Genomic DNA, 27,507 nt, shown 5'->3' on the forward strand with positions numbered 1-27,507 from the left:
GTGCACCAGCCTGCCCCAGCACATACACGCCACACCTACCTACCTTTCCCTTGGTGAATGCTGCCCGCACTGTGCACACATGCCTGCCATCAACCAAGGTGGCGGCTGAGGCTTCCCTAAGGGGCTGATCCCTCCATCTCCATCTTGGTTGATGATAAGCATGCATGCTATACATGTGCATCGCTGCCATCAACCAAGATGGCAGTAGTGGCATCATCCCCTTAGGGAAACTTCATCCTCCGTCTTGGTTGATGGCAGGCTTGCGCCCGCAGCACACCCAGCATTTCCGTCAAGGGAGAGGTTGGTGGGACAGGCAGGCAGGCGTTGCGGGCCTGCGCAGCAGTAGAGGGGTGCTTGGGAGCTCCCTCTTGTGATCTGCAGCAGGATCGGGAGCCAGCACTGCTGCGGTTTGCGGAAAGAAGCACTACCCACCCACCCTAAGGAGGGGCCCCCACCCTGGCTGTCCTCTGCCGCCGGCCCTGATTATGACATATTGTCTCTGTTCAGAAGAGACCCACAAGTTTGCCCAAATGGCAGAGTGTAGTTTGTAGATAACATGGGTCACAACAAGCAGTTTGGGGTGCAATTTGGGCAGTAAAACATCTCAGACAACATTGGACAGACTTGGAACTATACGGCCAGTACACTTAAAAAAGAAAAGTAAATGTGCCAACAGCAAAACTAGTGGGGCCTCTAAGGGGCTACAGAAAACCTTGGGAGGGGAACTGTATATACACCATAGATTATGTCCTAGGCTATGGTCTGAAGGCACATGAGGCCAGCACCCTGCTGAAGCTAAGCAGGGTCAGGTCTGGTCAGGGCCTGGATGGGAGACCGCCTGGGAACCATATGTAAGCCGCCTTGGGTTTCTGTCATCAAAGAAAGGCAGGGTATAGATGTAATAAATCAATAAATAATAAATTAGAGGGGGGGAACCCAGCCATGCAGCATGCCCCATGATCAGCAATTGCATTTACAAAAACCAATATGGCAGTGCTTCACAGACAAAATGGGCTATAGTGAGGAATGCACTGTGGACAAGCATCTGCTTTGCCAGATCCATAAAGTTTTATTCTAGGCTGGCAGAATTGTCAGTGTGTTGTCAATGTTACTGACGCTCTTGGCAAGAAAAAGCTCTCAGGCGGACCCCTGCTTGCCCCCAGGCCAGACCCCCATCCAGATCATGACGTTTTTGCAGGTTTGGGGGCAATTGAGATCAGTTATCATTGGGATGGTCCATGTGAAAGCACTGCCGGAAACACCAGGGAGTACATTACCATTGCCTCAGATCACTGAAGAGGCCTGTTGGGAAGCTGAAATCTATAGGGGTACAGGAGTTGATGGCTTGATTGTAGAAAACATGCATGATCAGCCATACACAGTTGGTGTTGGTGCAGAAATTACTACTGCCATGGCAGTCATTTGTGAAACTGTGAAACAAACATGCCCTCTTCTCCCAGTGGGTGTTCAGATCCTTTGTGCTGCAAATCAACAGGCTGTAGCGGTTGCTCTTGCTGCAGATGAATGCTTTGATTTACTTAAACTACTAGGATCTTCAGTCATTAAGTAGAAATTATTAGATAGCAGATACATCTTCATATTAAAGCCAAGATCAAACTTCCCCTCTCAGGTACTTCTTTGTTGAGATCTCTGTGCAGGCACGGATCATCATGCATGTTCATTGTGGAACATTTCAGAGCGCTTTGGACAAGATGTGAAGTCCAGGTTCATCTACTGTGACACACGCAACGGGGAGCAGGGCCCCCCCCTGATCGCCTTCAGAAGGCGTGGCTGATATTGTAGCAAATTCTGCAGTTTGAGACCTTAATTAAAAATTGGGCATTTTTGTGTCATCGGTTCCCAGTGGTTTTATGCTATACCCCTCTCATGGAGTTTCAGTAGGCATCCGCTCTGTTAATTGTTGGGTGTCTTTTTAAGACCTTTTTTATGCCAATATACCTATGCAGTTCTCTAGTTTTTTTTATTTTGATTAGTTACTCATTTTAATGATTGTTTTGTATTGTTTGTATGGTATATTATGTTTTATTGTATATTTTACTGTATATTTTGTACGTTACTTTGATATTTTATATGACTTGCCATCTGCCTTAGTGTTTATTCATAAAAATAAGCTTTAAGTTGTTTTTATGATGATGTAAGCAGGTTTTTTAATGATGATTTAAGTAGTTCCCAGGTCCCTTCTTGTTGTGAGATTCTGGGGGTGAGCTGTGTTTGGGTCCTGGGTGAGAGCCAGGATGGATGTATGGAGTCCTGGAGGAGCCTGAGAAGGTGTGTATGTTAGAAGCAGAAGGGACTGATATGGGGTTTATTTAATAGTATGCTATACTGGTGTAACACTTGTATATGTAATATTGTGTATTTTTGTAACATTTGTTGTTTAAGCTTATTTTGTATTAGTTTATATTTTGTAGCATTATAGGGTGATAGTATGATTACTTCTGTATATTTTTGTCATTTCTATGGTTGTAAACCACCTTGAGTGCAGTGATGTAAAAAGGCGGTATACAAATTAAAAATAAAATGAAATACAGGCATACCCTGCTTTAACGTTCGCAATGGGACCAGAGAGTATACTTTATACTTTATACTTTTATAATGAAAATTTACTTTAAGTGAAGCAATTGTCTTCACTTGTACTGCACGTAATCACCACTAGATGGCAGCAGCGTCATGCCAATAAAATGTATGTTATTGCGAAGCGCGCGAACGTTAAGCGGGGTATGGGGACATATGGAGCGTGTACGCTATAGCGAGGCAACGTTAAGTGAAGCAACGTTAAGCGGGGTATGCCTGTATAACAGTGGAGAAGAGTCTTAGCCAGGCCTGCAGCAGGAGGGCAAATGTGGGCACCTCCCCCTGAGCAGTCTACGCCCCCCCCCCCAGGATTTTGGTGGGAAATTGTCTTCTCTTTAATTTGTGACATGACAGACAATGACAACATCCATTTAAAAAATGACAGCTTATTTTAAGAACAGAAGGAATTTAAGAATAGGACACTCTGAAAAATTCAGTGAATAAATCAGGGCGAGTGCACAACAAAAGCCTCATCTGGAAGAGCCCCCAAAGCTGCTCACTCAAGATTTTCACTGAGAGTGGATTTTTCATGGTCACAATCACCCTATAATTACTTAAGTGATCCTGAAAAAACAGCCTGTATAGTGACATGGCCCCTGAAGAGTTAATTATTAGAACTTTATATTATGGGCTATATTTGCTCTGCTTTTCATTTTCATTTGTGTTCTCTACCCAGTTAGCCCCCTTTTAGGATGCACACCTTAACGTGGTGAGGGGGTTTGAGAGTGTTGAAGAAGCTGAAAGCAAAGCCGTCAGGAGTCTAGACTAAGAGGCTAGATTTCTAGCAGGGGCACCCAAGGCGGAATGGTCAAAGCTGAGACACCAGACTAAGATGCATCCAAACTCAGAGGAAGGCAATGGTAAACTACCTCTGAATATCTCTTACCACAAAAACCCTATGAACAGAGTTTCCAAAATGCAACACAAGATAGTGCTGGAAGATCAGATGGCACTCGCTGAGCTCCTGGGGAAGAACAAAAGACAAGTACGAGTAGCACTGTGACTAAAGATGCAGCTGGGTCAGTGCCGAAAGGAATCCCAGAGGCTGATGCACACAGATGCAAAAGGAGAGTCCGGAGTTGTACGACTTACACAACAGGAACATGGAATGTGAGAAGCATGAACCAGGGAAAGTTAGAAATTGTCAAGCAAGAAATGGAACTCATCAACATTACAATACTTGGCGTGAGTGAATTAAAATGGACGAGAATGGGACATTTTCAATTAGACAACTACAAAATATTTTATGCAGGAAATGAGAAATCAAGAAGAAATGGGGTTGCTTTAATAGTGAGAAGAGATGTAGCAAAAGCAATGAAGAGCTACAGCACAAGGTCTGAGCGAGTGATATCAATGACATTAAATGGGAAACCTATTAACATAACCATCATCCAAATCTACAAACGCAGAAGAAGAATTGGAGAGATTTTGCACAGAAGTACAGGAGGAAATTGATCACACACCAAAACAAGATGTGCTGATAATCATGGGGGATTGGAATGCAAAAGTAGGGAACAGAGAAGAACTAGGGATTGTGGGGAAATGGGGCTTAGGAGACAGAAATGAAGCAGGAGAAAGACTCATTGAATTCCGTGAAGCCAATAATTTGTTTCTTGTGAACACATTTTTTGAGCAACTGAAAAGACAACTGTACACGTGGACATCACCAGATGGTCAATATAAGAATCAAATTGATTATATAATTGGTAGCAGAAGATGGAGAAGCTCCATGCTTTCTGCAAAAACAAGACCAGGAGCAGACTGCGGTACAGATCATGAACTGGTCGTATGGAAAATCAGAGTAAAGCTAAAGAAGAACAACAAAGCAATCATAATGCCAAAATACAATTTAAATCACAGCCCAGAAGCATATAAAGATCAAATAAGGAACAGATTTGAGGCTTTAAACTTAGTTCAGAGAGAACCAGAAGAACTATGGACTGAAGCAAGGGACATTCTGAGAGAAGAATGCAAAAAGACAATACCTCTAATTAAAAAGAGAGAAGGACCTCAATGGATGACTGAAGAAACTCTTCAAATGGTTAAAGAGAGAAGGAAAGCAAAAGCAAAAGGCGATAGAAACACAGTCAGAACCCTAAATGCAACAATACAGCAACTAGTACATAGGGACAAAGAGAACTATTACAATAGTTATTGTATAGAAATAGAAGAGAACAACAAAAGGAAGAACAAGAACCCTATTCCAAAAGATTAGAGAAATGAAAGGGAAATTTAAACCATGAGTAGAGATGTTGAATAATCAACAGGGGAATACATTGACTGACCGAGATGAAATAAAAGGAAGATGGAAGCAATACACTGAAGAACTCTATAAAAGAGATGCCAGGATGACAAATTCATTCACGGAGGAACCCTATGATGAAGAACCAGAAATTTTAGAATGTGAGGTACAAGCTGCTCTTAAAATACTTGGAAGAAACAAATCACCAGGCACAGATGGCATACCAATAGAGTTGCTACAAGCTACTGAGACTGAATCTGTCCAAATTTTGACAAACATTTGTCAACAAATATGGAAAACTAAACAATGGCCCACTGACTGGAAGTGTTCAATATATATCCAAATTCCAAAGAAAAGGGATCCCAGAGAATGCAGTAATTATCAAACTATTGCCTTAATATCCCATGCAAGTAAAGTAATGCTCAAGATTCTACAACAAAGGCTCTTACCAGATATGGAGCGAGAAATGCCAGATGTCCAAGCTGGATTTAGAAAGGGAAGAAAGACCAGAGATCATATCACAAACATACATTGGATAATGGAATGGGGCAAGGAATTTCAGAAGAAAATCACCCTGTGCTTTATAGCTTACAACAAAGCCTTTGACTGTGTAGATCATGAAAAACTATGGAATGCTTTAAAAGAAATGGGGGTGCCACAGCATCTGATTGTCCTGATGCGCAACCTATACTCTGGACAAGAGGCTACTGTAAGGACAGAATATGGAGAAACTGATTGGTTCCCCATCAGAAAGGGTGTGAGACGGGATGTATTTTATCACCTAATTTGTTTAATCTGTATGTGGAACGTATCATACGGAAAGCAGGATTGGACCAAGATGAAGGAGGTGTGAAAATTGGAGGGAGAAATATCAATAATTGAAGATATGCAGACGATACCATACTACGAGTAGAAACCAGTAATGATTTGAAACGAATGCTGATGAAAGTTAAAGAGGAAAGCACAAAAGCAGGACTACAGCTGAACATCGAAAAGACTAATGATTTTAATGACAACAAAAGATTTATGTAACTTTAAAGTTGACAATGAGGACATTGAACTTGTCAAGGATTACCAATACCTTGGCACAGTCATTAACCAAAATGGAGACAATAGTCAAGAAATCAGAAGAAGGCTAGGACTGGGTAGGGCAGCTATGAGAGAACTAGAAAAGGTCCTCAAATGCAAAGATGTATCACTGAACATCAAAGTCAGGATCATTGAGACCATGATATTCCCTATTTCTATGTATGGATGTGAAAGCTGGACAATGAAAAAAGCAGATAAATGAAAAATCAACTCATTTGAAATGTGGTGTTGGAGGAGAGCTTTGCGGATACCTTGGACTGCGAAAAAGACAAATAATTGGGTGTTAGAACAAATTAAACCAGAACTGTCACTAGAAGCTAGAATGATGAAACTGAGGTTATCATACTTTGGACACATAATGAGAAGACATGATTCACTGGAAAAGACAGTAATGCTGGGAAAAAGAGAAGGAAGTAGAAAAAGAGGAAGGCCAAACAAGAGATGGATTGATTCCATAAAGGAAGCCACAGACCTGAACTTACAAGATCTGAACAGGGTGGTTCATGACAGATGCTCTTGGAAGTCACTGGTTGATAGGGTTGCCATAAGTCGTAATCGACTTGAAGGCACATAACAACAACAAACCCAGTCAGCAATAAAGAAGCATGTTTGTTTGCAGTAAGAAGTAAGAGTTTGCTTATTCTGCTGTTATTATAATGAATAGAGCAAGACTGGGTGCTTATTACTAAAGGGTGAAATAAAGAGATTACTAAAAGTGATCTGAAAAAAATGGCTACCCTCTACCCTTTTAAAGCACTCACTATGCTCACAATCATAATGGCTGTTTTTCTTCTTTTTCTGAGGACTTGATGACAAAGGATGAAAACAACCCTAGAGAAATCAAAATATTTGTGTTTACAGTACAGTTAGCTAGCCAGCTAGCTAGCTGGCTGGCCACCTAGGCTGTAACTCAGGCCTAATTTCTGATTTTCCCAATATGTGCAGATCAGCATGAGGCCTTTTCAGCATTCGTGGACAGAGAAATCAACCTAGCAACCAGTAAAATAATTCCAGTTGCTTTCCACAATTAGTTTCCAATCAAGGGTATAGTTGTTCAGGGTCTCGGGGTCATAGACCGATTACTTTTTTGGGAGCAGGGTCCTAGCCAGGTCCCTAAGTGCAAGCCAATCATTACGAAAGGGAGCACATTAGCCACTGAGAAGAGTCATTGTGCTTTCATGCTGATTGCGGCCAATCAGAGTGAAGGGAAGTGAGTTAAGCACTGAGAAGAGTCTTCTCAGTAGCTAACTCACAGGCTCCCTTTCATGTTGATTGGCTACTAGGGATGTCTGTTGTAATGGAGTGTAGACTTGGAGGCGATATGGAGAGCAAAGGAGATGAGGGAAAGTGGAGAAGGGGTGTGGTGTGACTCTCATGAAGGGACCCTGAATTTGCCACTACACCACTGTTTCCAATTGCTTAGTTAGTCCTTTTGTATAGCAACCAGTTAAAAAGCTTTCCCTTGATTGTCCAACATGAAGGAAAACCTAAAGGTCAGGAACAAGACTAGAAGGAGGGACTCTCAAGGAGGATTTAACAAGCACACCCTAAAGTGTTTATTTTCTGTCTGCCCTTTCCTAAATCTAAAACTGAGATATTTAATGCAGCATCAAAGCCAAGCTCAGGAGCTCACTGTTTTTACCAAAGTAGTTCAGTTCATAAAGAATCAGAACACAGGACAGACTATAGGTGAAAGAGGACTGTAGTTATAGGCAAAGTCAAGCTTTGCGTCTGGTATTCCTGGGGATCTCTCACAAAAAGGTGAGACAGTTCAACAGATTGAACTTCATTCATGTAAGTTAACACACTCTCTGGATGGAGAAGGAATGACTGGGAAGGTCACTGCCTTTCCCTTCCCCTGCCCGGCCCTCACATCATTGACACCAGTGGGGAGGGGGGATTGGCTGGCACTATGCACCCCTCCCCCCCAATGCCCCACCTAGAAATGTGGCTGCCCCACCTAATGAGGAAGGCTGGCTACATGGCTAGTCATAGCTCAATAGTAGAGCACATAATTTGTGTGCAAAATGTTCAGTCCCTGGCATCTCCTATCTGAAATCCTGGAGAGCTCCTGCCAGTGTAGAAGTACTGAGATGGATGCACCAGTAAGACAGGGCTATCACAACTTGGCAAATGAGCTGTATGAACATCCCATTGGCATTGGGGTTATAGAAAGGTTGCACAGGCAGCTGTGGTCTTGCCTCAGGGCCCTTTGATCACTTTTGGGGGAAAGAGTTACTCATGTAAAGCCAGTTCTATAAATGTCATTAGTATAAAAATGTAAATACCTGCTCCTGCCCTAGTCTATTTAGAAGCAGATTATATATTACTTGGTAGATGAAAAGACTTGTTTAAACACCAAATGCTTAATTTCTTGACTCAGCAAACCACCCAAATATGCTGCTGTGCAACTTCTATTCATTTCAATGTTGTTTTTATGGGAGCTCCATTGAAATGAATGGAGATTTCTCAGCAGTCTTGTTTAGCGCATTATTGCCGCTGGCCAAAAACTCTATTGACTTTAAAATCTGGCCACTAATATGGTGAATAATTAACAAGGTAGAAATCAACCAAGTAGCACTGCTATTTAGTGCTCCAAAATGCTCCAAATAACACAATGAAACAATCCATTACAGAATGCAAATAGCACTTCAGTAAACCATGAATCTTGCTCTTTTCCCATCCCCCCCTCCATTTTCATTTATTCTGTTTGGAAACATTTTGATCTTGTGGTTTTAAAAGTATGCATAAATATATTCTGTCACTTTATTAATATATATCGGAGAGAACATTGCTGTTCAATTCTGCAACAGAATATCCCATTTCACATTCATCCATTGATGCTTAAACCTTTCCCAGAAGCCTGGTTCCTTAATAGTTTCCTTTTAAGAGTCAGCTGCCCTTCATGTGCTACATGTCCATGTATTTTTTATATTCTTTTGGTGGCTTTTAGGGTGGGGTAGGGTGGGGGATATCCTTTGACTGCAGTGAGTCTCTGGTCAGCTTATACCAGGGCTGTCCAACATGATAATCTCCAGCTGTAGCTGAACTGCAGTTCCCATCCTTCCTGAGCATTGGCCATGCTGGCTAAGGCTGATGGGAGTTGGAGTCATCACCTTGGCTACCTCTGGCTTACACCATAGACTAGCAGATCCTGGCCTACTTTGGGGTGAATACCATTATGAGCAAGAAGTCAGGCTTCTGGCAGGCAAAAAGCTTGGGTGAAATGAGAAGGAATAGGAAAAGCCACTGATTTTATAGGTCTTCGCCAAGTTAAGCTCCAGTAGTGCCCCATCATTATAGTATGTGCTCTAGTTTCATGAGTGGATCTGTGCAGATTCACTTTGTTGCTGGGAATTTTTAAAAGTAAAATGAAAACCTATGTTTTTATACAATGACTAGGGCAATCCTATGTATGTCTACTCAGAAGTAAGTGCTGTGGAGTTCCATGGGGATTACTGCGAAGTAAGTGGGTATAGGATTGCAGCCTACATTTATATTAGATTACTGACTGTTGAAACAAAGATCACATAGAACAGAAAGATTACATTTGGGTGAACAGAATTGATTTTGTGCAGATCCCAATATTATCAATTGTGTTTGTTGCCACACAGTCAGGTTTCGGCAAGAGGAAATGCTTCTGTTTCCCAGGAGAAGACAGAGGATTAGGCTTCCTTCCCAGCTATCCCCTAGCCTCAACTTGTATTAATTAGCCTACAGGGAATCTCTCTTGGGATTAATCCCTGCGGAGCAGAAGTGGCTTATGAAATTGCTCCTGCCAACTCTTAATGAATGCAGTCCATGTATAACTTCTGCAGCCATATCCCATGGAATTTGGTGACTTGTTTTCACTCAAATGAATGAGACGTGTTGGAGTACTCTGGTTCCTGAGTGTTCATGCTGTATTATGTTCCTTGGGTGATGTGCTCACTCTTGTGGAAGAAAACAGAGCTTCGCGTTGCTTTTGAATCAGCAAGATCTGCTAAAGGCACATTTTTTTCTTTTAGTTGGGTTTTCAATTTCTCATTTGAGCCTAAGAAACACCTGTAAAATTTGAGCCTAAGAAATGCCTGTAAAATGTGTGTTGCACTGCAAGCAGGTGCCAAGCCCAGCTGGCTCTCCCTTGCTCTGCTGCCCCATCCACTGGCCATGTACAGACATCTCCCCCTCCCTGGAGGAGCCCCCCTATCCCTCCTTGTTTTACTGGAACAGGAGTACACTTTAACTCTCTTTGGGCCTATTCTCCCCACCTTCTCAAAGAGACTCCCCCTTGCTTTTGGATGTTGTGGGTCTACCCTTCTGCTAATGAAGTGACTTTTCTTTGAATCTGTATTCAAGCAGGGTTTTGACAACTCAGCTGCATGAACATTTTCAAATCAATGTCTTTTCTCTTTCTCCCATTCTCTTCTCCCCTGCAGGTCACAGTCGAAGTCTTGGTAGAATATCCTTTTTTTGTATTTGGACAAGGTTGGTCATCCTGCTGCCCCGAGAGAACAAGCCAGCTCTTCGACTTGCCATGTTCCAAACTCTGTGTTGGGGACGTCTGCATATCGCTTACACTGAAGAATCTGAAGAACGGCTCCATTAAAAAGGGCCAGCCCATGGACTCAGCTAGCATCTTGCTGAAGCACTCTAAGAATGACAGTCTGACTGGTAGTAGACATAGGTATCCAGAGCAGGAAAATGGGATTGATCAGGGAAGTGCAAAGATGTCATCTGAGAATGGTGAACTGAAGTTTCCAGACAAAATAGGATTGCCTGCAGCATCTCTGCTCACCAAATCAGAACCCAGCAAGCCCACAGCAACTAGGAAGCGGAGGTGGTCTGCCCCTGAAACACGGAAACTAGAGAAGTCAGAAGAGGAACCACCGTTGACTCTTCCCAAACCTTCTTTTATTCCTCAGGAGGTTAAGATTTGCATTGAAGGGCGATCTAATGTGGGCAAGTGAAGTTTGCTTAGGGAAAGGAAATTAGGCTATCCCTTGTCATTTTTATCCAGATTACTGTACTGTAGGCTAAAATAATCCAGTATTTACATGTTATCATTTTATTTTAGGTTTATGTTATAACCTTGTTGTTATAGTTGCAGCTGGTATTATGCAGGAGACTGGTGCGTACTCCCCTCCCCCAAAGTATTTGTTGGTGATTATTTTGATCTAGAGCTGCAGAGAAGGGCAGTATCTGCTTCATCCCCATCCTTTGTGGAAGCAAATGTTCTTGCTGTGACTCCTGTTTTCCAACACTTCCAGCAGAATAAGCCTTGGCTGTCTTTGGCAAGGTGATGGAAAGGGAACTGTAGCAGAGACAAAGACGATTGCCTGATTCTGCAGGAGGGCGGACGTCACATGGCAGCAGGGTTTGGTAGTTCTCTCAGCTAGCGCCTGTTAGGAGTCCAGTCCAGTGGCAGCATCGGAGAAACATGCAGTCTCTTAAGGCTTGCACAGTAAAAACACATTTCCCCCCACAGTTTGCCACATATATTCCCACCCCCCATCCTATCCTGTCTGCCCAGCCACATAGTCTTCCCCACAATGGGAGTCTGACTGCACTATTTTTTTTTATTTTTTTACTGTTTTCAGAGGCTGCCATACAGACATGTCATCTCCACTTGCTAGTACAGCTGCATTCCAAGGGTATAGCAACTGATTCTTGCTTTGCTAACCCTGGGAGCATCTTTAAAGTAGGACATTGTTGCCATAGACCTAGCAAGCTTCAAACTGAGGGGACCCCTGCTAGTGCTCTTCATTACTTCTGTACAGGGTTAGAGAGAGCGCCGCTGAGTTTTGCCACTGACATTTGCTTCCACGAGGTAAATAGGCACTGCCCCTTTGGGAGAGTGAACATAAAAGTTGTTTGCATTTAGGTTGCAAATATTTGTCTTTAACTCTAGTACTGTTTTTAGTTCCTGACTATGGACAACTAGTGCCACTTTTTTCAAATTTCAGTGTGACACAAGGAAGTGGATGTCGAAGATGAACGTAGAATGTCTTTAAGCACTTAAAATGCTGTTTCACACTTTTGTTGCCGAGCATCCTGGCTTAACACTCAGCAAGTACTGTATCTCACTTTAATCTCTTCGATGAGAGAAAAACAAAACAGAAAAGAAAGAAAATTGATCTCTTCAACACTGTTAACTACATGCAAACTATAGAGATTTTTTCACAAGCAAGATGTTGAAAGTTTTCCATGTGGTTTCAAAGGGATGAATGTGAATTTTGAACTGGTATGTGACAGTCATTGTCCACAAGGACTACTTAATAGGAGGCACTTTTAAAACTTTGATGCTTGTGAGTTAAAGGCATATGTGAGCTGACAGATAATAAAAGAATAAGAGAGAGTATAAAAGAAAGAGAAGAAAAAATCATTATTGTCCAGTGTTTTTGAAAAAGATGGACTTTAAAGAATCTTGCAATTTGCACATCTTGAGTTTATCATTTGTGTGGTATTCCTGCAGTTTTTACCTAATAATTTTTGGGGAAGGGAGAGGGACTGAAAAAGCTTAAACAAATGTAGCAATTACTTACTAACCTGCCTACACTCTAGGCCATTTTTAGAGGGTTAGGTTTCCTTTCAACCTCTTTATTTCCTTACCATCTCTGTCACCCTGAACCAGGACAGACTCTGAGACTTTCTCTTCAGATTCGCTGAGTTTCCATAAGAGACACTTTGACACAAAAGCAAGTTTTGGGTTTTGGTTAATTCTCATCCTTTGTTACTTTGTTACTTTGCAAATATTACTCTTTGTTACGCTGAATAACTTCTTTTTCATTAGTAGTACAATGTAGATGTTAAAGTTTGGTACAAAACAGGACAATGGGTAGAAAATTTACCCAGTGAAGCTCTCCTGTTGTTGGCGGTGTTACTGTTCCCAGAAATCTGAAACAAATTTAAGAGTGGATCTAGAGATCCTAACTCCTGCTGATTACGTGGCTTCCATCTTGAAACCAGTTCCTGACAAAGAGCCACGTTAAAGCCCTAGTGACTACTCACAGTTGAGTGTTCAGATGATACCAGCCTGTGAATAATTCACATTAATAAACAGCTAAGGTTAAAGTCCAGTTAATTAAAATATTGCATTAATTTCTGAAGCTTTAAGATTAGGATCTGCATATGAGATATTTTCACACATTATGCTTATTTTGGGTTCTCCTTGGTCTGTAATGTGAATCTAAAATCCATGTCGGCATGTTCTATCCATGTTAACAATGTTCACATGTGGTACAAATATTATATGAGAGCTCAAACATGTTTTTAGCATCTTGTCTGAAAATGGTGTAAGAACTTATTGACATCAGTGCTTGCTCTTGCTTATTGGGGGTCAGTGGGTGGATGTGAAATTCTCTTCTCCCCCCCCCCCTTGCAATTACTTTTGGATGCAATTCTGCTTATCGGGGCAGGCAGGCAGGCAGGCAGACATGAATTCTTTTCTTTCCCTGCTTGCAATTATTTTGAATGCAATCCAAACCCAGGGCAAGTAAGGCAGAAGATAGGGCATGTTGCCTATGTAAACAGTAAGCTTACCCCTGATTTCTTTTCCATTATCATTCCACATGCCTTAGGGTAGCCACTGTCCTCAAAGTGGCCTTGTCTGAGGAATGAATGAAGCAGAAAAGGCCAATTCACACATCCCTGGTAGTCAGGTGAAGGGTAAGCTGTGATTTTAGTCTTGGTTCAAACAATATTTAGCTGAGAGCCTTGCCCAGTAGGAGTCTCCATTGAGTAACACTTTGACCCTGAATGTGGCTTTGCTGGTTGCATTGGGCCTCTGTGAATTTGAGGCCCTTTCAGATAAAGAATCTAAATTATAGAAATCAGAACAGAACGTAGATTGAACCAATTCCTCCAAATGTTTGTTCTCCCCACTTGCTTAAATATAGTACATTTTAAGGGGAAAAATAACTCCCATCTTATCCCTCCTTTCAATTCTTATGTCCCTTTGTTTGTTACTTGAACCTTAGCTCACACCAGAACTAACCAATTTTGTACCATTTTCTGGGGTGCACCAAAAATGTGTTTAAGTTTTAAAACAGCTTGAAATCTGTCTTGAATTGAATGGTAACCTCTCAGTGGTTTACCAAATAGCTGAGCAGGTTTCTCTTCACAATCACACTGCTTATTTAGTGTTGTATTTCTTTTCCCAACATTTCAGCTGAGAGAACTTACTTAATCTTCCATAAACTCTGCTCAGGGCACTTTAAATTGATTGTTTATTGGAGTTTTATTTTGGCTTTTTTGTTTTGTTTTTTCATTTCAACCTTTGACGGCAAGAGGAATAGAAAGGCATGGGGCAAAATTCCCTGTTTCATTTCCATCAGTACCACTATTTTCACATGTACTTGGAGAGCATCACACATATAAGGAAGCAGGGATTATGAAACTGACCATATCTATAAAACTAACACTAAAGTATTAATAATAATAATAATAATAATAATAATAATAATAATAATAATAATAATAATAATAATAATAATAACAAAACAATGGGTTGGAGCAATAGGAATGTATTTATTCTCTGCTTCCACTGCAGACTTAGAATTCTTCAATTGTTGCTTCCTTCCAAACATTGTTCCCCTTCATTGTGCTTTTGCTCTTTAGCATGTGCAATATTTTATGTGCCAATTTAAATTCACCCCCCTGGTGATGTCTTAACCTTCCCCCTGCCTTCTTTGTGTGTGTTTAAATCTAAGGCCTTATACTTCCTTCACTCCATGGTGGGGACAGACTGTCTCTGGATGCCAATGGGTATGGCATGCATGGAGTGGGGGTTCTATAGAGCTCTTACTCTACCCCACCTGGCGCCTACATTTAAAGGGAAAAAGTCCAGGTAGAGAAAAAATATTATTCAATACTATCCCTCCTTGAAAGGATTTTAAAGGTGGGGAGGATGGCCCTAGGGTGGGAGAGATTCTGTGAATTAATATGAATTAATGTGATTTATGAATTAACACTGAGCACTCTAAGATGGGTACAAGCAGTCTTCTGCAGCATTACCAGCATATTCTTACACCTGTAACTATAGAGTAGACACACACTGACTGTCTTCATTGTCTGTGACTGGGGGGAAAAAAGCTGATTTTGCCCGTGAAGTGCCCAGAGTTGTGCTTTTTAGTTGTAGTAAATAACTGAAAATTTCTGGTCCAGTGCAGTGAGCTTTTTATCTTCCATGTTTCCCATTTTCCAAAATTACTCAAGGTGAGTTCTGGTCCTGTTGATGTCCACAATTGGCATTGGATTTGAGCCTTGAGTACTAAGTGCCTTAGTTTGTTTTAAATAAAGGCACCTAATTTCAAGTGAAATAATTTAACCCCTTCCATGTTCCTGGGGCTGCTACTATAAAGTTTAGTTCACAGAATCACTCCCGTCCCACTTCCTTCTTGTTGATTAAATAGCATTTGGCAGGTGTGGAGAACATTTTCAGATTAATTTCATTGCTAAGAGGCCTCTCTGCACAGTGTCCACATGGCAATATTAACTGACACCAGTCTTTCCACCACCACCCTTTGTTTTTGTACCAGACCTGTTTTAGTTTACAATGAAACTCATACAATCACCAATAAGATTAGTCAGGGCAAAGAAAAAAACCAGAACCTCTTTATAGGAATTTCTAAATAAATATATCTATATCTATATATCTATATATAAAATGACTGTTCCTTATCGTGTGTAACTTAGGTGTCCTTTCAGTTTGTCTGGGCCACATCATGAGGGTTTCAGAATGCGATGTCACTTACCTCGTATCCTGTAAGTTTTAAACCTGGACTATTCTGTGTTGTGTTTTTTTTATTCCCTCCCATGCATCTTTCCCCTCCCCCCAAATTTTCCTTTCCTGGAAAAATGCACGTCTTATCCCTCTATTTTAATCCTGGTGTCACTTTTAAATTTGTGGGAGAGGAGGTTTTTGAGCCAGGAAGTGACATCACTACTTGTTTCCCTAAATCAAGGAACATTTAGAAACCTTTCAAACCTCTTACTCAGGGATGGGGCTGGCGTATGTGTGGTACACTGATGTGACCAGAAGGAGCACTTTTACTGCTCTGGAGTAGGAATGTTCAATTCCAAGAAGATGTTTGGATTTCCTGCACGGTCATGGATTAACTTCCCAGATTTGTCAAGCAGATTGCAACATAAAGCAGCAGGTCTTGTGTGAACTGTAGTTTTTGGTTGTGGAAAAATTTGCTCTGTGTACAGCAGCTTGTTTTACTTGGATATGTTGCCAAGCAATTGGGGGTGGGGGAATCACAAGAATGATATTGTTTGAGTAGAAAATGAGAGTGCTATTTTGAAGTCAATCTTATTCTTATTTTCAGAGATGTTGATTCTTATCTTCAGAGATGAGTTTCTAAACAGTTAAAAAAAAAGATGCCATATATATCCAAGCCACAGTGTTGCAGAGCTTTACATCTTCAGGACTCGATCCTACAAGGGAGCAGTCATGATTTTCCAAATCCTTTGAATATGTAGGGTCATCTTTTTTGAAATCATAAGTCTAACCATATATGCTGTGGATGATAAGAGCTACATATTGACTAGTCATTTTAAAAACTATGCTTAACTACATAGCCAAGCCCATTAAAGGCTCACATTTGTGTATTTCTCTTTGCAGCATTGAAGCTATCATAACTCAGGGTGCTTTTTCTGCTATTTCAGGTGTTGCCAGCCACAACCTAAATTTGGCATAGGGTGTTTGGGTGTCTGTGACTTCTAACGTTCCCATGGACACATTCTTTCACCTTCAGTGGAAACACTTTGAACAGCATGATTATCATTTGAGCTTTGGAAGACGTTAGAGAAATGGTTGTGCATGGGCTATGTGGCTTATTCACAAGTAGTCCAGTAATTATGAGAAGGCAACCAAAGCAGCATTACGTGACCCAAACTGCAAAGATAACAGAACAGTGAAAGTAACCTGAGTTATACACTAGTGATTGCCTGCCTGGAGTAACACTGTTGGCTTCATGGCATCAGTCCACAGGCTGAAATACAAAAGTATCCTTCTGTGTGTGGAAGATGTCTTCCATGTATGGAGGGGCTATTTTACACCTCTTGTGCAACTAGAAGGATGCAAATGACTATAGAACCTACCTTATTATAACCCCATATGAACAATTCTGCTAGAGCTTGCACAAGTGAACAAGTGGCTATTTTCCTTCTGCTCAATTCATTGGATCCAGCCTCTTATTTTTTTATCTATTTTAGAAAATTGGGCCCTTTCGTGTCACATCTACTATGAGATGATCTCTGTTAACAGCAATATGTGACCTTTCTTTTGCTCCCCCCATCACCACAGGTAACAGTGTTGTCCAACTTAGGGACAAGACACTGTGACAGTGTGAAAATAAGGGAAATTGTTCCAAGTTTCTAATCAGAATGTGGTTACTGCTTTGCTTTTTTAATGTTTAACCCTGACTATTCCTGAAAAATAAGATAAATGAATAGCGTCTCAAATTGTGACTGTTGTTTTTTGAGAGCACAGGAATACTCTGTTGATTTCCTTTGTAGGTTCCAAGAGCAGTATTCTGTTTTTCTGTTGGTAGGGAAATTCCAAACAAGTTGCACACTTCTACTCCAGAGTTCAATTTCTTTTACATAGACGACCTCGCTTCAGACGTGTTACCTTACTGATAGGATCTTTACTTGTAGCACTATAACTCGTGGGAATATTTTTTTATGTGAACCTAATTTGATGAGAAGCTTAAACAAACTTTTTTGAAGCACTCACATTGAAAGGAGTACAGGTAATGTTTTTTAAAAAAATTGCACAAAAGAAACATGAATGTTGGAATGATTCATTCAGTGTTTGAAAAGTGATGGATATGTTGAAATCGTGTGTTGTTTGTAAAAATGAAATAAAAGTACAAAAGCCGAAAAGGGTGAAAGTTACATGTTTTTTGTATATAGAAAACTCTTGTGTCTAGATGATCCGATTGTATTGGTTCTGGCTGGAAAGAACTGCTAATTAACAGGTTTTTCAAAGACAACTATGCTTTTGTATTTGTATTACATGAATCCCGTTGTTGGGGCAGGGGAGAATGATTCACTATTATATTACTATTTATCCCTTTTTAATTTTGATTTTGAACTTGATTAGGATGTCTTTATTCCTTCTAGGGATAATGTTCTATATCTTTTCCGCACTTCCTGTTCTTTTTTTTCTTTTTAAAAGAAGAACCCAAAGAATTTAATACTGAACAAGAAGTGTTTGTTACAAGGGGTTCTTGCAGCCAATAAAGGGCAAGTAGGAAAGAGCAATTTGTGTCCTGTAGTTCCTCACAGAACACACATACCCCATTTATGCCTGGAGGGTTTTAAAGACATAATTTCAGTTATTCTAGCAGTTGTGCAGAAAGTTTTGAATTGTTCATTTGGTTTCATATATAAAATATATATTACTAGCACACCAAAAATGAAGGGAATTTAAGAATATAAACATTTCTGGGGAATGGGTGCAAAATTCATTTACAATAGGGAGTCCTTAATGGGGGGTGGCTGATAGTTGTCTGAATCCTTCTCCCCTTCTTCCTTGCAGTCTGTAGTAATAATCTAAGTTTCTGTTCTGGCATTAAATGTGGAGGTGATATAATTCTATATTAAAATGACCCTTTCAGGTGCAGAAAGATGGCCTCTCACACAATAAAATGAAGTGCATTCAGTCAATGAGTGTTTCTAACAATGGAGACTGCAAAAACTCTGTGGTTTTTCTCATTGTTATTGAAAAGGACTCGAGTCTTCCATTGAGAATGAATCAGAGGCTTCGCCCAAGATTGTTTTGGTTTGTTCATTTTTCTTTTGCTTGATGCTCTTGTTCACTTTTCCTCAGCCATACAGTAGGCAGCCATTGGAGGTGTTATCTGCAATAGACTAACTCACTGGTGCTGGAACTGCTGTACAATGATAATATTGCAAGTCACCTTCATTGAGATGTGTGACAAGTGATGCTATAGAGGTCCAGATCAGAGGCAGCTGCCACTTTGAAAGGTGCCACTTTGCCAACAAAATTGTGTATGTGCATAGGGGTGGCTAGTAAAGTGTTGTACAGCCAATGAATGCTTAGTACAGGAAATGCTTGGCTGGAATCATCCTTTAAATGTGTTCATTTTGTTTAGTTGTGAAGCTATATTTAGAGGTAGACCAGCTTGCACCAGTGAAAGAGCTGGCCACCAATAGAGTTCTCTGAAAATTAGAAGCCTTTTGATGTATATATTTACAATTCCTCTTGAACTACTATCTCCATAACTGAGGGGTCAATTACATTTCAAAATGGCTGCCAATAAATCTCCACCAACCTAAAGCCAAAGCCAAAGGAGGAGCACAGTAGGTACAGATATCGATTGCCCAGAGAAATGATATACAATTTAACATGTATTGAACACTTAAGGCTGTATGGCTGGCAGCAGAAGATAAACATTTCAGTTGATGGATCTGGAAGGGGCTTTTTGCTTACACACTTACACATTTAATTGTTGGATCTTGTTTAGCTTTACTTGCAAATGGTTGTGTCAAGTTAACCCCAGAAGACAGTCCTTAAGTGCTTGAAATGCCTCAAGATGTTGTGCAGCTGGACAATAAATATCTGCACTTAGCTGGTTGTAGTTCTTGTATTTTCTATCTATATTCCAGAACTGCTGCCTCTGAAATAATTATTAATATATAAAGCTTAATTTTGGTCACTCCATCAGCTTGTACTAAAAATACTTGTTCCTTTTTAAAATAATACATAATACACAAAATACTTTTCTTTCTGTTGCATTTAATAGGCAACTTTAAGACCCTTTTAGTTTGGTTGTAGTGTTAACATTTTAAGCATTCAGCAAGTTCTTTAGGAAAGAAGCTTCATAAAGTCAGTAAATGGTTCATGCTGGCTTCTTTCCCTTACTTAAATGACTGAAAAATACACTTTCAATGCCCTGCCTAGTGTTGGCATAGGAAAAGGGATATCATAGCTTTAGGCTGAGGTCATATTGGGCTGAAATGGCCAGTAAAGGAGAAATAGGGAGGGAGGAATGTTTTGCACCTTATAGAGGAGAAAATTTTAAGTGCATACAGACATAGGTAAAAGCTTTTATTGTGACAAGAGAACTTTTTCCATATGCGTGCATACTCTCTGTAATTCCAGTGTAAAATATTGTACTTGCACTAGCTTTTTTAAAACAAATATTAAAAAATGGAAGAATTCATATTCTATTTTCTAATCGTGGTGTGTCTATTTGTAGGATACACTCGCGTCTGTTTATTGAATTTTATGGTCCCTTTCTTTGATGGTGCTTGCAGGTTTTCTAGGTAGAAATTATTTCATTATTATAATAAAACAATGTTTGATTCAAAATTTGAACAAAATTGTTTTAAAGAAATTGTCTGTATACCAGTACAAGTTTATTGTTTCAGTATACTCGTACTAATAAAATAACAGTGCCAATTGCAAATCAGTGTTCTTTGTTGTGTATAAATTAAGAAAGAGGTGGGAGGCAGTTTGTCCAGGTGAATGTTTCTCCTAAGGTTCATCTTTGTGACAAGGATTTTTTTAAATAAAATAATAAAACATATTTATCTATAAAAAAATATACACAGAAGTCGATGCATTTCTGCATATTGCATATAATAGCCACTTAGTGCAAAACTGTTTAATATATCACGGTTCACTTGTACATTCCAGTTTCCCCCACCTCTGAATTCAGTATGAATTCAGTATGGTACTTTAGTTGTATAATCCATGCAATAGTATGACTGTGCTTTCTGCTCCATTAGCTTTGTATTCACGCATCCTTACAAATCGTTCAAAAAGTTGCAATGAACTGTAATACTTGGACATTTTATCCAGTTGTGTGCAGTTTCAGTTGTTACCGTCAGACTGTTTGTACCTTGAAGACTTTTTTTCATAAAATGAAGGAAGCCCTAGAAATTTGAAGGGGCTGCAAAGGTTGTTGTTATGCTGCATTGTTCAGTTTGCCTCTAAAATTTATAGGAACAGGGTCAATGCCAGAAACCAGAGCCTCAAGGCTTGATAAAATTTCATGTGATAAGCCCTTTTTTCTTTTCTTTTTTGGCAATGTAGGTATGCAGTTGCCATGCCAGCAAGGACGGCAAGCCAGTGTTACCTTCCCTAGGGGTCTGCTCACAAGGAAAGAAATTGTATCATTTGATCCACCCACATAATACTTCTATATATCCTCAGGTGAGGTCTGGATTGATATTTGCCAAATAGCAATCCCAAGGGAAACAGAAAAAAACATGTAAGATCACTCCCTGTTTAGAATTAGTGGCCCTCCAGAGGTTGGACTATAGCTCCCATCATCCCTGACCATTGGCCTTGCTGATGGGGGCAGATGGGAATTGGAGTCCAGCTACATCTGGAGAACCAAGGTTTAGCAACCTCTACTCTAGCAGAAGCTGCTCCATCTTAGGTTAGCGATTTGGGGAGCAACTAAGGTAAGTGTCTCTCGCACAGATGCAGTAACGTAAGAAATGGCCTGTGGAAAATCACCACATGACACAGTATTGGTGAAGGAGATTATGTGGCTTCTCCTGTCGCTATAATAAACTTCCCTGTAGTTTTTTTAAAATATCTGTGCACTTCTGACATACATATGTATTTATAGGCATCCAGACTTCTTTCTGTACTTGTACAGGCATCCACTATAATCATACCACACTCAGGTTTCATTTTTTCATAAGCTGATGCCTTCCGGTGTCTATTGTTTCTCTTTCATGTAAAACTGGAAGGTGGTAGCTTTTTAAGCAGGTATATTAGTTTTAAATTGCCATTGTATGGCAATGTTCGTGAAGGCAGCCAATTTGGGGTGGGGTCAGGTGTGCCTAACTTCCATTCTGCAGTCGTCTTGCCCTTACAGAATGATGTAGACCCCCTGAAAATAATGGACATGGCTAATTTAGATTCATGCATTTCAATGGGTCTACTATGAATAGGACTTCATTGGATACAGCCCTTAATGTTTAAAAATTAATCAAATTTTACTGAACCAAACATTGAAGTAAAAGCAATGATGATCCAGCAAGTATGATTCAGGTGGTTTTAAAAAACAAGTTAACTTGTTCTGTGCTGAAAGATCACGGGGCATGTGTGCAGTTTTGGGAGCCTCACAGTTGTGACCTCCCAGCAACCATCTATATCCAGCTTTATGTTCTGTATAACACATAACAGGTAAAAGTTGTTAATGACAGCCCTACTGACAATTTGTTACAATAATCAAATCACAACATTCACAAAGACATGATGGCTGATGGAAGTTCTTCTTGTAATTTGAAGTTTTCTGACTTCTGCTAAAGGAGCCATTTGTCTGCACCTGACACAATATTAGATGAGAGATAAATATTCGAGAGAAAGAAGAGATTCTTACAATACCCAGTGCAAGTTCTTAAAATTTAATAGGTAGACCACACACCTTCAGTATAGTTGGTTGCAAGAGTGTTCTCCAGGATGGGATCAGGTACATTGAAAGCGTAAGAGAGATGTCCTATACCCCACCAACCCAGGAAAAGGGAAACCTGCTGGTAGATGTGGCATGATATTTTCCTGATACGTTTTTAAAATGCAGTGTTTCTAGTCCAGAAGCTAGAGCAGCCTTTACCAACCAGTGTGCCTCCAGATGTTGTTGGACCACAACTCCCATCAGCCTCAGCCAGCATTGCCAGTGGCTGAGGCTGATAGGAGTTGTGGTCCAACAACATCTGGAGGCACACCGGTTGGGAAAGGCTGAGCTAGAGTGTATATTTGTATGCCTATTTGTTTCTTTTTAGCTCATCTATGCAAGTAAAAACCAAATGATGGGGAATTATTTCTTCTTTAGCCTGTTCAATTGTATTTCACACATGTATCTTTCACATTACTGACACATTTCCACCTACCCAGATTAAACTGGGTTTTCAAAGGGAGGCTGCTAATGACTGTAAGGGAGGAAGCGTCCATTGATTGCAGGAACTCACAAAGAAAAAAAACTGTGTGCTTCTGTGCTCCTGCCAAACAGAGGGGAAGCACATTTTGCCCCAGCTTAAGTTTCATAACAGCAGGTCTTTATTTTCTTCCATAGATATGAAAGCAGTTATTCACTTCTTTGTAAGAAAGTGAGGGAGCTGCACTTGTGGACTTGGTGATTTCTTTGTTCAAGACTTTAATGACCCCAGTGTCAGAGGTGGGCAGCCATCGCTTCTGTTGCAGAAGGTAAAGAAGTGATGTGTTTGCACTCTCTGGGGAGAGGAGTCCCAGGGCAGCAGAAGGGCTGCATGACCAACAAACCTATCCAGGGAACTGCACTTTTAGGACCAAGTTTGTTCATATTCATAGCATTTCTCAATGAACCACTACTACATTTGGATTAATTTCCACAGTTCCGCTCCTTTCTCCCTGCAATAAGCACACTGATTTGAGAGGTTTTGACAAAAGAGGTGCAAGACTGAAGGTCAGGACAATACTGCCATTCATCTGCAAGACCTTGGTTGTGAGGAGTTCAAGATGTGATGCCCCTGACTGGCATCTAAAAATCCAAAATCCTGTCTACTCAGTCTACAGCTTCTCTGCATGTATTTTGTGGAGCCTGAAAACACTAGATCTTTGATAAATGGAATGAGGTTACTTACAGAATCAGCCCTGTCCATAGACTCAAAAAAAAATGAAGTGGCTGTCCTTACCCAAAGTAATTTGAGAAATATAGCAACCGTCATTCTTTTACATACTCCCCTTTTTGAAATAATCATGTATGAATATAAAAGCCATGTACACTTGCTGTTTGAATGTCTCAGCCAGCAAAGCATTACAATAAAATTAATGTAACTATTTAATCAACCATTTTAAGAACATTAATATATCACCACACATGAATAAACAACCACTTAATGTCACAGTGAAAATAAAGCCGCATATTTTCATTCCAGAGGTGCTGGTCCAAGGCTGGCAAGCCTGGGCAACACACCTGCAATACATATCTTCTAGTTTTCACAGCTGCTGTCCTGTTCTGACTTCCACATCACGTTGCAAGACTAGTAGCAACTTGGAGGTTGCTTGGGTGGATTTGCTTATTTTAGTAACGAGAATTGTTCCAACAGAATGGAGGCCTGGCGACTTTCATGTGTTGTCATTAAAAGTTCAAACTAGATTTCTCGTTTAAATAGACAAGGCTATAAAAAGATAGTGCTACTGTATTTTGAACAAAATAATAATAATCATGGACATAGCTGCAGTTTATGGCTTGTCCTCCTTAGGCTTATATCCCCACCACTGCAATAAACATTGGGGGCAATCAACCCACTTCGCTTCTAGCTTGGAGTATGCCAGCAAGAAGCTGTATTGCCCGCCCCCCAAGAGGGAAGAGAAAGGGAAAGCAGCCAGGAAGTTTCACAGCTCCAAGCTTTCTCCTCTTTGGCTAATAAAAGACTTGGCTGTGTTGCTGAGTTACCCGAATAAAAGTTGTCCTTCGACTAAGCTCTTTGAGTTTAGCAGCTCCCACGTAGGTGCAGGTAGATCGTAGCCCGCCCAGGATGTCACGGATGGTATCTTCCACATCCCCTCTGTAAGGCACTTCCACTGTTTTGCCCTCTGACGCTCTGAAGATAAACAAAAATACGTTTTTCTAGTTTTTAAAAAAGGTATTTTCTTAACATGCATAGGATGATGGCTTTCAGCAGCAAAAGCCCCCTCCAAACAGTTATTTTTGCTTGCACTTGCAACTGAAAACCCACCTACCTAATACAGTAAGGTTGGTAAGGCAACCCTGAAAATGTTGATAATTGTTCTTGCAGTTATTTCACTGCTTATGAAAACCTGCACAGTGTGATTATTAACGAATCCATTCTCCTTGATATCTCTAGGATGAGAAAAATCACCCCACTATGGTCTTATATTATAACATCTCTTAGAGTGCTTTTTCGCAGCTAGGTGGATCAGGCCCGTGGCCCATCTAGTCCAGCATCCTGTTCTCACAGTGGCCAACCAGGTGCCTGGGGGAAGCCCGCAAGCAGGACCCGAGTGCAAGAACACTCTCCCCTCCTGAGGCTTCCGGCAACTGGTTTTCAGAAGCATGCTGCCTCTGACTAGGGTGGCACAGCACAGCCATCATGGCTAGTAGCCATTGATAGCCCTGTCCTCCATGAATTTGTCTAATCTTCTTTTAAAGCCGTCCAAGCTGGTGGCCATTACTGCATCTTCTGGGAGCAAATTCCATAGTTTAACTATGCGCTGAGTAAAGAAGTACTTCCTTTTGTCTGTCCTGAATCTTCCAACATTCAGCTTCTTTGAATGTCCACGAGTTCTAGTATTATGAGAGAGGGAGAAGAACTTTTCTCTATCCACTTTCTCAGTGCCATGCATAATTTTATACACTTCTATCATGTCTCCTCGGACCCGCCTTTTCTCTAAACTAAAAAGCCCCAAATGCTGCAACCTTTCCTCGTAAGGGAGTCGCTCCATCCCCTTGATCATTCTGGTTGCCCTCTTCTGAACCTTTTCCAACTCTATAATATCCTTTTTGAGATGAGGCGACCAGAACTGTATACAGTATTCCAAATGCGGCCGCACCATAGATTTATACAACGGCATTATGATATCGGCTGTTTTATCTTCAATACCTTTCCTAATTATCGCTAGCATGGAATTTGCCTTTTTCACAGCTGCCGCACACTGGGTCGACATTTTCATCGTGCTGTCCACTACAACCCCAAATGTCTCTCTCCTGGTCGGTCACCGCCAGTTCAGACCCCATGAGCGTATATGTAAAATTAAGATTTTTTGCTCCAATATGCATAATTTTACACTTGTTTATATTGAATTGCATTTGCCATTTTTCCGCCCATTCACTCAGTTTGGAGAGGTCTTTTTGGAGCTCTTCGCAATCCCTTTTTGTTTTAACAACCCTGAACAATTTAGTGTCGTCAGCAAACTTGGCCACTTCACTGCTCACTCCTAATTCCAGGTCATTAATGAACAAGTTGAAAAGTACAGGTCCCAATACCGATCCTTGAGGGACTCCACTTTCTACAGCCCTCCATTGGGAGAACTGTCCGTTTATTTCTGCTCTCTGCTTTCTGCTTCTTAACCAATTCCTTATCCGCAAGAGGACCTCTCCTCTTATTCCATGACTGCTAAGCTTCCTCAGAAGTCTTTGGTGAGGTACCTTGTCAAACGCTTTTTGAAAGTCTAAGTACACTATGTCCACTGGATCACCTCTATCTATATGCTTGTTGACACTCTCAAAGAATTCTAATAGGTTACTGAGACAGGACTTTCCCTTGCAGAAGCCATGCTGGCTCTGCTTCAGCAAGGCTTGTTCTTCTATGTGCTTAGTTAATCTAGCTTTAATCATACTTTCTACCAGTTTTCCAGGGACAGAAGTTAAGCTAACTGGCCTGTAATTTCCGGGATCCCCTCTGGATCCCTTTTTGAATACTGGCGTTACATTTGCCACTTTCCAGTCCTCAGGCACGGAGGAGGACCCGAGGGACAAGTTACATATTTTAGTTAGCAGATCAGCAATTTCACCTTTGAGTTCTTTGAGAACTCTCGGGTGGATGCCATCCGGGCCCGGTGATTTGTCAATTTTTATATTGTCCATTAAGCCTAGAACTTCCTCTCTCGTTACCACTATTTGTCTCACACAAAATAAGGCACAATTTAAACCCATTAGGCTTAAGTGCTCCTAACTCCAGTTTTGGATTGTGGCCGCTGCATATTATCAGAATACTTTGTTTTACAAGTATTGTTTTACAAGTTGTGACAAGGATACTCTGGTCTAATTTCCAGACTGCTTGCTAGTATGGATTTGTCACCCTTGTACAAGTCAGGGGTATAGCCGTGACACCTGTTTACAACAACAGATCTATGCCATTTGCAGCCAGGAACAACGTTCAACATTGAGGGAGCTGGAAAAGTGGGCCTGAATCCTGTATTCCGGCACCTGTATTCTGCAACACCTCCCGCATGCTTCTTCATAGCTGTGTCAGAGCTCATCCCATAGAAAAGCTTCATTTTCTTGCCATTTTTTTCTATGACCTCTCCAGCACATTGATCATGTCCTGCAAACATGCCTCCGAGCATCACAAAATCAGCACCAGCTCCTGTGATTGGCACAGAGAAAGGGCACGAGTGAGCATGCAAGAGAAATCTAGTCATCAATGCAAGTTTTTATCTTTAAGAAAGTAGTGCTTGTATTACATGAGAGAGCAGCAAATGACATCAAGACACACATGGAATTTGGCTCAGAAGAGCTCATACATGTTTTCTGCCCAGCTACCCACATCTCCTAAGGAGAACCATGGCCATAGCAGAATAAAATGTTGCTGGCATGAATCAGAAGAATGTAAACACAACTTCATGATGACCAGAAGGAATAGGAGATATATTGGTTTCTTGGCCCAAATGAGAGACTAGTAATGCTTCCCACCTCACAGGCTACGTGTGGGTGCATTACCATCTGGAAAGAACTTTCATGCCACCATCATAAAGGCTGCGTTAAGGAAAGAAGTAGCACATTTTTTGTTAAACTAGGGTTCCTCTACCAATAGCAGATAGCTAGCAATCATTTCAGTCTCTGGCATTTCTTCCTATTATCTTCAGCCAGACCTCTTTAAGGGCAAAC

General features: G+C 40.8%; 2 protein-coding genes across 16 annotated transcripts in view; one reads left to right on the top strand and one right to left on the bottom strand.

The window, feature by feature from the left end:
• The window catches only part of ATXN1 (ataxin 1), a 356,147-nt gene extending 341,757 nt beyond the window's left edge, over positions 1-14,390 (top strand). For all 15 annotated transcript variants that reach the window (XM_061592513.1, XM_061592471.1, XM_061592570.1 and 12 more), the window contains one exon: positions 10,345-14,390. In XM_061592513.1, the coding sequence (XP_061448497.1) occupies positions 10,345-10,875 (531 nt within the window). In that variant the 3' untranslated portion in view covers positions 10,876-14,390. The remainder of the gene's footprint in view (positions 1-10,344) is intronic.
• A 9,307-nt stretch (positions 14,391-23,697) lies between these two features.
• GMPR (guanosine monophosphate reductase) overlaps positions 23,698-27,507 on the bottom strand; it is a 41,346-nt gene continuing 37,536 nt past the window's right edge. The window contains exons 8-9 of the mRNA XM_061592606.1: positions 26,827-26,986; positions 23,698-24,481 (exon numbers count right to left, since the gene is read on the bottom strand). Coding sequence (XP_061448590.1) covers positions 24,301-24,481; positions 26,827-26,986 — 341 coding nt within the window. The 3' untranslated portion in view covers positions 23,698-24,300. The remainder of the gene's footprint in view (positions 24,482-26,826; positions 26,987-27,507) is intronic.

The sequence above is a fragment of the Rhineura floridana genome, chromosome 1 (genome assembly GCF_030035675.1).
Source record: "Rhineura floridana isolate rRhiFlo1 chromosome 1, rRhiFlo1.hap2, whole genome shotgun sequence".
Lineage (NCBI taxonomy): Eukaryota > Metazoa > Chordata > Lepidosauria > Squamata > Rhineuridae > Rhineura > Rhineura floridana.